Source organism: Macaca fascicularis, chromosome X, assembly GCF_037993035.2.
Source record: "Macaca fascicularis isolate 582-1 chromosome X, T2T-MFA8v1.1".
Classification (NCBI taxonomy): Eukaryota; Metazoa; Chordata; class Mammalia; order Primates; family Cercopithecidae; genus Macaca; species Macaca fascicularis.
The window spans coordinates 135,840,167-135,853,408 of record NC_088395.1 but is presented as its reverse complement, the minus strand read 5'-3'; the positions used below and the strand labels follow the sequence as shown (position 1 = coordinate 135,853,408).

The window sequence follows — 13,242 nt, the reverse complement described above, 5'->3', positions numbered from 1 at the left end:
GAATTAAACCCTGGTCTCAATTTTGAAAATAGAAACGTCACTTAGCCTTTATTAGTAAACAACTTACTCCCATAATAATCCTAAGGTTTCTACTATGAATCACTTAGTCCAACGAATTTTAAAGAGCAGAGATGCCCACTCTCTGCAAAAGGCTATACATGGATTACATTTAAAAAGGAAACTGAGTTCAGGATTTCCCCAGTGGGACGACATTGGCACACAGCAAATGCAATGCAAATCATTCTTTACCCCAACATTCACCCTCAGAAGACTATTCCCCGTGGCAAATGCAGCTAAAATAATATAAAAGAGTCAATTAGAGGTAGAATATCCAAATTTAAAAATAAAAAGCATAGCCGAGCACGGTGGCTCAGGCCTGTAATCCCAGCACCTTGGGAGGCCGAGGCAGGTGGATCACCTGAGGTCAGGTGTTCAAGACCAGCCTGGCCAACACGGTGAAACCCCATCTCTACTAAAAATGCAAAAATTAGCCAGGTGTGGTAGCACGCACCTATAGTCCCAGTTACTCGGGAGGCTGAGGCAGGAGAATAACTTGAACTGGGAGGCGGGGGTTGCAGTGAGCCAAGATTGTGCCACTGCACTACAGCCTGGCAACACAGTGAGACTCCATCTCAGAAATAAATAAATAAATAGCCGAAAACTGAATGGAAAATGAAGTTCTAAAAAGGATTAGTTCATATGAATAGAGAAGAAATACAAGCCATATACTTAATGGAGTAAGAAATGGATGGTTAGATTAGTAAGACAAAGTAAAAACATAATGGGAAAAAAAAACTATGGACAAATTAACAAGTTATTCCTGTTATTTCAAATTTTTAATATTGTTCTCCCAACAGATATGTCCCCAAGCAAATACAGTTTCTCTACTCATCCCTCAGCTTTTTTCATCTCTGTATTTACAACTTAGCCACATCTGGCAAGTTCAAGTCTTGTCTCCTTTCAATTAGTCCATTCTACAAGCAACACCAGAATGTTCTTCCAACTGTATCAATTTGCAACCTCATACTAATCAGCGAACCCTTCTGATGGTTCTAGATACCCTCTGGCTCAAGCATAAACTTATGTACTGACTTCAAGACTCTCTACCACCTGCCCCATTCTCCCTAACCAGCTTCATACATTTTTATCCTTGATCTTTACTTGTACCAGGGAAATCTTACAGTTTTTCATACACAATCTTTTCACTTTCACCTTCTACCCTGTATTCAAGATGTCCCTTATGCCTGGAAGAGCCTGCTCACCCACTATATTAATACATGTTTCCTAAGTACTTGGACTTGACTGAAAATACTTCTATAACTAACCCCAAGTCACCTTCCTAATTCACTTTATTCTTATGTGCTAAACTTATTTCTCAGTCATGTTAATGTTACATGTATTAAATATTCATTAAAATGAAAACAGGCTGATTCTGATTTCTACAGGGATTAGCTGGTCAGCCAATAGGCTTTTATAGCATATAAGGGCTTTAATAAATAACACAGGAAAGGAACCCATTGTTAACACAAACTACAACCTCCATAATACTCATTTTATATGACTTTCCAAAATACTGACTTACCAAGCACACCAGACATTAGTCAGTAAAGGTGGTCAATGTTCAGATTATCTGTAACCAAACTCCCTATTAACCATGACTTAAAGTTTAGCCATATTTTACATGTAAATATACTTTCATCACCACTAAATTATGGGAACTCACATAAACTCCTTAATACTTTGTATCCAGTATGTAATGAATCAATATTGAGGATTATTTGCTACTTAATATTCTAGTTAATATAACAGAAAAATCTATCTTAATTCTGAGAAAGAATAAAGATGATTACAAATGGTAGATTTTCATCCATTTCCCACTTGTGCTAATCCCAACTATTCTAGAAGTGGCAAAGTCACTGTTATGAAAAGAGCTGGAAGGATAAAAAATAATTATGTCAGTTATTTCACTCTGCATTTGGTGGGAAGATGGTGTGGCATAAGGATCTTTCTAAAACAGTGCATAAGGATCTTTCTAAAACAGTACATAGAGAGACAACACATACATTGAACTCATTTCTGGCTTCACCAAAATTTCAGAGCAAATAATACAACAGAGGGCAGGTACCATTATTAATAGCATCATCTCATGAGATTTGAAATATGATACTGGGTCCTGGGAAAAAAAAAACATGAATACTATACCTGAGGAATCATTTCAAAGGTCAAAATCAAGTCACAACAGAGTGGGAAGGTATTAAAGATGGGGTAGTAATTTTCAGATTTCTTGTTTACTGCTCCACACTAATACAGGTTGAGTATCCCCAATCCAGAAATCCAAAATGCTCCAAAACTCGAAACTTTTTGAGTACTGTCATGATGATCAAAGGAAATGCTCACTGGAGCACTTCAGATTTCTGATTTCCAGATTAGGGAAGCTGAACTGTTAAGTATATAATGCATACATTTGAAAATCTGAAAAAGATTGAAATCTGAACACTTTTGGTCCCAAGCATTTTGGATAATGGATAATCAACCTGTATAGATAATTTCCTCATCAATGAGATACAGGAATTTAATAACACTGAAATGCAACAGACTGTGAAAAGAATCAGAACCCTAAATCCTACAAAATAAACGCTTCAAAAGAAAAATGATGACCACACACATACATTTTAATAAAAACTAGGAAATTTTGTAATTAAAAATGATCAGGGTTCTATTATTTTAACCCTGAATCACTTGTGACAAAAAGAAGGAAAAAGGCTTCACAAAGAGCCATTCATTCCTCTAATGATTTTGATTCCTTTCTATTCACGAGCAAACATGGTAAAATTACCTGATAGTATACTTTACATAAAATAAAAACTTTATGCTGGTTGAGCCTCTTCTGGCCAATCCCAGAATACGAAAAACTGCCAAGTTTTTCATATTAATGGCTTTGCAGTTTTTCATATTAATGGCAAAGATATTCTAATATCTTCACTGACTTTGATCAAAAATAAGGGTAGGTTTCAGTTTACATGTAGGCGGAAGGAGAGAGTACAAAAGGGATAAGTTTGAAAAAAAAAAAAAAAAGAAGAAGAAACAACCAGACGAATTTAGAAAATGGTAGACCCTTGACTGGACATTTGTACTGGACTCCTAAAAAAGTCAATGTCACTAAAGAAAGTGGGAACTGCACTACTCCAATAGCGACTTTGGAGACCTCACCAAATACTATATGAACCCAGATTGGATTTTGGTTTAAAAAAAGGTGTAACAGAAATTCTTGGAACAACTGAAGAAATCTGAATATGGACTGAATGTTAAATGATACTATGGATTACTGTTAGTTTTCTTATACATAATAATGGTATTGTGCTTAAGTGTGCCCTTTTTGTTAAGAGATGCAGGCTGAAGTGTTTAGTGGTGAAGTGACATATTACCACTTAATTTTACATGACACAGCAAAAAACATCTGTGTGTATATATGTACAGAAGGCATGTGGGGGTGTGTTGTACTGTTCTTTCCATTTTTCTGCACATTTGACATTTTTCATAATAAAAAGCTGAAACAAAGAAAGCTGGGAAATTATGTCTGAGATGAAGGAAAGGGGGTAGGAGAAGTAAGGAAAAACAACTTCATCATCCAAAATGTATTCTAAAAGGTGAAATACTAAAATCTGAAAGACAGAAATATAATGTTAGGAGAAAAACAATTATCATGAAAAACAGCAGAACAGTAGGATATGAATTTCTGAAGAAAATGGTTCTCTCTCAAACAGAGGTAATATACTCAGCCATGAAGGCTCTAGGGAAATAAGTATAATTCCAAGAAAGAATGCCGGGGCTGGACTCAGTGTTTTAATCTGCTATCTGAGTCACGGCTAAAACAATTCCATGGCAACAGAACAGATCGGACTCAGACAAGCCAGCAGCCTGCCCGCGGGTCTAGAGCTCCCTGCTAGACACAATCACTCGCTCTGGCTAGGCCTAAAGGATCCATGTGAATGAATACTAACAGTAAGGATAACGTATGCTGTCACCTCACCTAATTTTCTTTGGTAAAAAACCAAGAATATACTTTTGTAGCCCAAAGAGATTCTGCATACAATCCAACAATATTTTCATTAAGAAGGAAATTTCTTAATACAACGAACTTTATTACTAAATCAATTTATGTTACTGAAGATAGTAAGTACTTCCTTCACAAAAACATTAATATTATAGCTTGGCTTGTGGGAGAGGTGGGAAAATCAACCTCCTTTTCTTTCTTAAGCACATCACATTAAATAAGCATCAAATTTCAATGTACATTATAAGCATCTGGAATGCGGATAAAATGCAGATTTGTAGGCTCCACATCCTGAGATTCTGATTCCATTGCCAGAAGTGAGGGTACCTGTAATAAGCGCCCCCAGGGATTCTGATTCAGGTACTCCAGGGTTGCAGTATAGTTCTATGCTTCCATAAGCAGCAAAGTTTTACTCTGATTAGATATAATGTGGTATTAGTGAGGAATACTAAACCAGGAACCAGGAAATTTGGGTGCTAGATTTGTTACTAACTGATGGTACTGACTTTGGGCACATTAATGTCTCTGTGCCTCAGTTTTTCTCATATGCTCAATGAGAATAATTCTGCCTGCCCCACTTAGCATACCTCACGTACATGCTAATTTATACAAAAGTGACTTGAGAGTATGAAGAGCTTAACAAATAAGCATTATATCTTTGAGAGGGGAGTCTTTAATCTTATTTGGTGAGCTTAGTATTATCTATTGTACTCCCAACAAGAGCCAACTGCAGATTAGTCCCCCCTCTTTCCTCTAAGGCGTAATCTAATCAAAACAGTGCTAAAGTAACATGCTTCTTTATCATTTGACATCCCCTGTGGCCAAAAGAAGACAGAAAGCACAAAGATAAAGAGGATGTCACTTAAGTATTATGAAAATTAAATGTAAAAGAGGTTTATGTCTTGGGACAGTTCTTACCAAGTCTATGAGTTTGGTAACAGGAACTTCTCGGATTGGTCTTTTCATACGGCACAAAGCCTCTAAGGATGTGCCAAAACAACTTGGGAGGTAATTTCCACTGATGGTCAAGAAGTAATCTTTGCCTCGATCCAGGTGAAGGACGAGAATATCTTCAATCTTATCTTCCCCCGAGTTCAGGATGGTTACAGAGTCTTTGCTGACATACACATCAAGAGAAATGTCCACTGTCTCATCTGAAATGTAAGAGATGATACATGGTAATAGAAAAACTTCCAGTGGGAAAGCAAAAAGTATAAGAACCAACAGAAAAGTGTCCTCTAAAAAAAACATTAAGCAATGAGAGGGAAGAGAAAGGACACACACAAGAGGTATCACCAATATGACAGTAAAGGTAAGAGACATGTGGTTAGAAAACAGAAAGTTAGACCAAGGGGATGGGAGTCATGAGGACATTACCAGCAGAGACATTGGTAAAGGGAAAACTCACTTGGCTCCAAGTAGCCCTCAAAAGGTTCAGCCCGAAGCCATGGCTTGCAGTACTGGCTGTCATTAAGTTTAGGGATGAAAGAAAAATGGCAGGGAACCTGTCCATTGTTGCTGATCTGGAACTTCTCCTTTTGTAGTTGCCGAAACTTCACATTTTCAAACACAAACTGGGGAATAACAGACAGACACAAACATGCATCACTAGTAGGGGAAGTAAGTCAGTTGGATTATTCCATAGAGGATATGAGGAGTAAGGTAATTGTTAAGCAGGTGTGCAAATGCCATAGACATTCACCAACTGAACCAACTTCACACCATCCACTTGCATGTATTATTATACTCACACCAGCAGAGAAGGAGTTAGGTGGCTCCTGCTACTTCTCCAGGCTACTCTGATCATTCCTAGGATCCTAAGAGGGTAACCCAACCTTGGTTCAGAGTATTCATCCTGGGACCAAGTCCTGGTTTCTGAGATATAAATTAACTAGCAACTCTGAAATATTAAACAAGAGCAGCTAACAACGGAGGGCTTACTATGTCCCGGGTGCTGTTCTGAGAGCTTCGCATGTATTAACTCATGTAATCCTTACAACTACCCCTTAATCCAGAAAAGGAAACTGCGGCTCTGAGTGGGTAAGACACTTGCCTGAGGTCATGCATCTACTAAACAGCAGTGCTAGGACTGGAATGGAGGCAGTCTGACTCCAGCGACATGGGCTTAACTACTGTGCTATGTTGCCTTTTCTAAGCAGCAGTTTCTTCTGTGCTAACCACAGTGGGCAGCAGACAGGGAGATCATGTATTTTGGCTCACCTCCCTCCTGCTGAGTTCTAAGGAAGGAAGGAAGTCATTTTCCATTCTGTCCATGATGCGTACACTATCTTCAAAGACTTTACGGTACCTTCGTTCATCCACAACCTTCACCTGAAAGAAAATGTATCCTCTTTTCAGTCTTATATGCTTCTAGCTCATCTGCCTTGGAGATTATCTAACAATTTAAAACTGGTCATTACAGCAACCATTTAAAATAAACTGTGGTGCAAACAACATCCTCAAACACTTTCCATATCTTGCTTCATCCACAACTTTCACCTGAAAGAAAACAGATCCTTGCTTTAGTTTTACATGCTCTCAACTTTTATATCTCCAAGAGCCTCTAAAGCAAACATAAATTGAACAAAGCATTATAGAAGCACACGCTTTAAGGTAAAGGTAAGATTAATTGGCTAACGTCCTGTAAAAGTTAAACTCCTATGTTAAGAAGCTTGGCAATAATAAATATTTGGGAAGAACATTTTCTTGCTTCATTGTTATTTGGTAGTGGAAAAAATGTGATTGTGGTAAAAATGATTGCTTGCACTGTACAAAATGACGGTGTCGAAACACAGCAATTACTGTTTCTAACAATCATAACTTGGTGGGGTGGGAGAAAATATGATTAAAAAGCTTTTAACTCTATTAGATTCTATGTACAATACCAAGAAGTGTAATATCACTGCTCAGATTATATAATAGCAAAGATATATTAATAAATGGAGCCTACAGCCATTTTAGAAAATGGCTGAAACAAAATGTCCTAGACTAGAGTAAAACCATGACAACGGATAAACACATCTTGACTGATTAATAAAAAAATTCCCACCTGACACAGCACTTTCAGCTTCCTGATATAGCCGTGTTTTTTTTAAATATTAAAACTTCATACAAACCAATGCCAAAATTAACATAACTAACAGATTTTAACTTGAGATATCGGTTTCTTTTTTAGACTAGGAAACTTCACAAAAATCCGTGTCAAAAAAAATTGACACATGCAGCAAAGGTTCTAAAAAGATGTGGAAACAGATGCTGGCGAGGCTGTGGAGAAATAGGAACGCTTTTACACTGTTGGTGGGAGTGTAAATTAGTTCAGCCATTGTGGAAGACAGTGTGGCGATTCCTCAAGGATCTAGAACCACAAATACCATTTGACCCAGCAATCCCATTACTGGGTGTATACCCAAAAGAATATAAATCATTCTACTATAAAGACACATGCACACGTATGTTTACTGCAGCACTACTTACAATAACAAAAACATAGAACCAACCCAAATGCCCATTCATAATAAGACCTGATAAAGAAAATGTGGCAAATATACATCATGGAATACTATACAGCCATAAAAAGGAATGAGCTCAGGCTGGGCACAGTGGCTCACACCTGTAATCCTAGCACTTTGGGAGGCCGAGGCAGGAGGATCACTAGAGGTCAAGAGTTCAAAACCAGCCTGGCCAAGACAGTGAAACTCTGTCTCTACTAAAAGTACAAAAAAAAATTAGCCAGGCCTGGTGGTGGGTGCCTGTAATCCCAGCTACTGGGAGGCTGAGGCAGGAGAATCCCTTCAGCCCAGGAAGCGGAGGTTGAAGTCAGCCAAGATTGCACCACTACACTGCAGCCTGGGCAACAGAGCAAGACTCCATCTCAAAAAATATAAAAAAAAGTCCTTTGCAGGGACATGGATAAAGCTGGAAGCCATCATCCTTAGCAAACTAACACAGGAACAGAAAACCAAACACTGCATATTCTCACTCATAAGTGGGAGCTGCACAATGAGAACACATGGACACAGGGAGGGGAACAACACACACTGGGCCACTCGGGGTAGTGGGGCGAGGGGAGGGAGAGCATTAAGGTTAAATAGCTAATGCACGTGGGGCTTAAAACCTAGATGATGGGTTGCTAGGTGCAGCAAACCAACATGACACACATATACTTATGGAACAAGCCTATACGTTCTGTACTTGTATCCTATAACTTAAAGTAAAATAAAAATTTTTAAAAATGTTGAAAATAAGAACATCAAAGCTGAGTCAAGTATCTCAGACTGGGGAAGTTTTTCACGTATTTGAACTGTAACTCTTAGAGAACTGAGGATCAAACATCATTTTACCATCACCAGGGTCCATACTATAGCATTAGGTTAAGATGAATTTTATACTTTTACAAAACTTTGCAACTTTTAATTTCCAAAAGTATTTTGCACATGTCTTTTAATTTTCACAACCTGGAAGGCTACCAAAGCAAGTAATATTTTTGTTCTGAGAGTTGAGAACATTAAGATACACAACAATCAACAAACTTGCTCACTGCCACAGTTAATACCAAAGGTGATATCTGGACTAGTGTAAGACTCTTTCCAATATACCAGATATGTGGCAGAATCAACTTGAGTATGTCTTAAAAGCACAGCTGCCTGGGCCTACTAATCACAGTCTCCAGGGGTGGGGACGCATGCATCCACACTTTTTTTAAAGCTCTCTAAGCAATTCTTACATCCACTGAAGTCTGAGAACCAATGCAACAGATCACAGTACCAAGTGCAGGGTTGGAACCCTATCCCAGCTCTATCTCAGCCAGCCCACAGAAAGTCTTCTGAAATTAATTAGCCATGGTGCACTCGGCTCCTTTGTTAACAGTCATTGGTGCCAATGGTGGTGAAAATGTAGTGTGGTTTTTAAAGCCTCTAATCATAACATGCCCAAGAATCCAAAACATGGGGTGATTACTCAATAAAATCAAACTTTTTCTCAGCAGGTTATCATGATCACAGCACTTAATGGCAAATCAAGGATAATGAGGTGGGGAAAAATCCCAAAGAATTCACGACCTGACACATCCATTTTAGTAAAGGAAATTACTGACGAAACTAGGAATTTGAAAAAAAAGTACAATGAGCTAGGTCTTTATGTAATAAGATGGGAGGTTCTCCAAGACACACTGCTGATTTAAAAAAAAAAATCAAGTTGTAGACCAACACATACATATGAGACCGTTTATGATATAGAGACACACACAAATCAGTATTTTGTCTATGGGTGAACAAAAAAGCATATACAAAGGTCTAGAACTGCACTGTTCAGTACAATAGTGACTGGCCACATAGGGAATTTGAATTTAAATTACTTTAAATCAAATAAAAAGTTCAGTTCTCAGTTGCAATAGCCACACTTCAAGTACTCAATAGCCCCTTGCGGCTAGTAGCCACTGGACTGGACGGCACAGATACAGGACATTTCCATCATCACAGAAGGCTCTATTGGACAGCACTGGTCTAGAAAGATATAAACTCCTAAGGGTAGTGGCCTGGCTGGGGAATGGGGGTTTAGGCAAAGGTGGGAGTAGGAGACAGAACAGGGATTGAAGAACTTCTCCCTTATCTGTCAATTCTGCTTAAATTTCCTTTTAATTTTTTTAAAAGCACTTGTAATTGCCATACAATTTAAAAATCATTAAAAACTCAAAAGGCAGATCTTTATTAAAGATACACATAAATACACAAAGCCCGAAAAAAATGTAAATATCCCACTAGAAGCTCTGCATTAATGTGTATGGAGTATTAAAAACATCCGAAGGTTGGCCGAGCGCAGTGGCTCATGCCTGTAATCCCAGCACTTTGGGAGGCTGAGGCGGGTGGATCACAAGGTCAGGAGACTGAGATTATCCTGGCTAACATGGTGAAACCCTGTCTCTACTAAAAATACAAAAAATTAGCCAGGCGTGGTGGTGCACGCCTGTAGTCTCAGCTACTAGGGAAGCTGAGGCAAGTGAATGGGGTGAACCTGGGAGGTGGAGCTTGCAGTGAGCCAAGATCACATCATTGCACTCCAGCCTGGGTGACAGAGCAAGACTCTGTCTCAAAACAAACAAACAAACCAAAAAATTCTAAGGTTTTGAAAAGAAATACAAACAAAAAAGCCAAGCACAGCTGATCTAACCAAAGAGGTTAGTGTTTGAGGAAAGATATCCTCTCAAAATGGATTAAGAGAATTCAAATGAAGAAAAAGGGGCAGCCTGCAAGTACAAACTAGAAATTAGTTGGGCTAAAAGAAGTTATCTAAAGGTATATTTTGTCAAGTTCTGTAGAATTATAGAGGCATTGTGGGGTAGTAGAAAGAGCACAGAGTTGGGAGTTAAGCCAACTTAAGATTGGAATCTCAGCTCTCCTCCTAGTTGAATGCTCTTAAATAAATTATTTAAACTTGCTGTTCTCCATCTGCTCATCTGTTAAATGGGAAATACAGTTGTCCCTTGATATCTATGGGGGATTAGTTCTGGCATTGCCTGTGTATAATCAAATTCACGCATACTCAAGTACCACAGTTGGCCCTCCTTATACGTGGGTTTCACATCCTGTGCATACTGTATTTTCCATCTGCATTTGGTTGAAAAAATCTGGGTATAAGTGGATCTGTGCAGTTCAAACCCATGTTGTTCAAGGATCAACTGTATTTAACTCAAGGCGTTGTTGTGAGGAGTAAATGAGATGTGTGCAAATTGCCTCACATAGTGCCTGCCACACAGCTACTAGCTGCTATCTGAGGAACAGTTACTATTATTGATGATTATTATTTTAAAATTTCAAAATGGACAAAAGTCAAGTCATGACTGTCTTGATAAAATTTAAAATCTATTCTAAGACCAATAACTAATTCTGATCTTAAATGAAAAGTGAATGAAAAGTCTTTCTTCCTTAAAACAGGAGCAGGATAAAACAGGTTGGTGATATCTATCTCAGAAGCCCACCAAATCAACACACACACAGAGGAAAGAAACCTATCCCATTATGCTATTCACATGTCTGAACTCATTAACCTTCATGAGTATGTACCAATATTACCCACACTTAATAGAGGAGGAAACTGAGGCATAAATATGTTACATAAATTGTCCGTGGTTACACAGTTAGAAAGTGGTTGAACTGGGATGCAAATCCCAGAAGTCTACTACAAAGTCCATTCTACTAAGCACTGCACTATATACATTCCGCCAGATTATAGAGCTGTAGATCTGAAAAATCCACAAGAAATAACCTAAATGTACTGGCTATAACAAATTAAATTGCATGATTACAAGATATAACCTACATACCAATAACACACAGTTTAAAAATACAATGAGAAAAAAAAACTTTACTCACAATACAGACAGAAAATTAAATAATTGGCCATTAATGCAGCCCAGGATAGAACAGAGTTAAAGAAAAAATTGGCTGGGCATGGTGGCTCATGCCTATAATCCCAGCACTTTGGGAGGCTGATGCAGGGGAATCGCTTGAACCCGGGAAGAGGAGGTTGCAGTGAGCCGAGATCACACCACTCCAGCCCGGGGGTCAGAGCAAGACTCCGTCTCAAAAAAAAAAGAAAAAAGAAAAAAAAAAAAAAGTGTAGGGATGACACTATGTCCCTTAGGGCAATATGCAGATTTGGTTGCATTCTGATCAGTCTGTGCCTTTGGTCCTGCTGTCTCTACCCTTCCACCCAGAATCTCTCTCCAGGTGTTTCCCTTCTTTACTATCTGATAAAACTTAGCTTTTAACTCTTCATTATGCATACTTACTTTAGGAAGCTCAAGTTACCACCTAACCACTACGTATCATGAGAAACATCTGTGTCACTAAAAGGCCTGGAGCATTAAGAGCTATACGGACAGCATTTGGGAGGGCTGGGGGTACTAACCTTTCAATGCTGCAAATGGTTACTTGGTTATGGAACATTTATGGCTTGCTGAATTACTGATCTGCTCTGAGTCTAAATAATCCTTTAGTAATTGATACTTAACACACAAATAAGTGAATGTACAAACAAGTGTTTACCCCAATATGGAAGAGGGCGCTAACAGGCTTGTGGTCACTGGTTTTCAGTTCCATGTGACTCCGATAATTAAGCTGATTAACATTTGTTCCTCTCCAAAGAATTCGGTCACACCAGGCTGGAACCCGGCATTTCCCACTGTAAGTAAAGAAATGAGTTATAAAGAGAACATACCATACAAGAACATAATACCTACCACACTGGTTTAGATCAGGGTTAGGCTGTCTTGTTACATGCTCCCAAAGAACCGTGTACTTCTCCTTCCCTAACAACCCCTAACTATCATCCTCCCTATTATTTTGCAAGCTCTGTGAAGGGATTGTATTTGCTTGTTTGCCACTGAACTCCTAGAACCTAGCATGGTATCTGGTGCAAAGTAGGTGCTCAATGAATAGCTGTCTAATGAATTAATGGTTCTGTTAAGATTGGGAGTACATCTTCAACAATGTCACCACAGGAGAAAATAGCACGTTCTTAAAATATCCTCAGAAGATTTGGATTATATTTTGAACACTTCATTTTCCTTTCCTCTATGAGTGTCAACAACACTTCACAACAGATAGATAACTAATCAAGTCTAAAACTCCAATCTTCTCTTCCTAGACTGGGCTTAATCTTTGGAGAGGAATAACAGTATTGATTTCTCCTTTAAACCAGACATTTATGGACAAGTCTAGCTTCTTCCAATAGAGACAAAACAAAATCAAACCATGCAAGTCTGAGCAGGTATCAGTCCACAGAATACCAAGGGTAGGGAAAAAGAACCTATTCATCATTCCATTAAAACAAGCAACACCTTGTACACCTGATCCAGAAGGTGGCACACATATTTCTCATCAGTAGCTATGCAGTTGACTCTCAAGTCAGGTGAGTGAAACAAACACAGCAAAGTGTACAAGATCTAACAGTGTCACCTCATTTGCTGGCCAGTTACCTAGAAGCATAGGAATATCGACTCCCCCCACCCCCATGCCAGTACTCTCAGAGTTCAAAACAGCTGAACATGCCTGGGGATTCTTTGTCTTTCAAGTTTCTGTGCTCAGCCAGCTAGGAGAAAAAGAAAGAAAAAGAAAAAGAAAAAGAAAAAGGAATGAAGGAAGGAAGGAAGGAAGGAAGGAAGGAAGGAAGGAAGGAAGGAAGGAGAGAGA

General features: G+C 38.6%; 1 protein-coding gene across 6 annotated transcripts in view; it reads right to left on the bottom strand.

The window, feature by feature from the left end:
• Positions 1 to 13,242, bottom strand: part of OCRL (OCRL inositol polyphosphate-5-phosphatase) — a 60,192-nt gene that overhangs the window by 19,966 nt on the left and 26,984 nt on the right. For all 6 annotated transcript variants that reach the window (XM_065538414.1, XM_015444102.4, XM_065538411.2 and 3 more), the window contains 4 exons: positions 12,097 to 12,232; positions 6,275 to 6,385; positions 5,463 to 5,628; positions 4,973 to 5,208 (listed from right to left, as the gene is read on the bottom strand). In XM_065538414.1, coding sequence (XP_065394486.1) covers positions 4,973 to 5,208; positions 5,463 to 5,628; positions 6,275 to 6,385; positions 12,097 to 12,232 — 649 coding nt within the window. The remainder of the gene's footprint in view (positions 1 to 4,972; positions 5,209 to 5,462; positions 5,629 to 6,274; positions 6,386 to 12,096; positions 12,233 to 13,242) is intronic.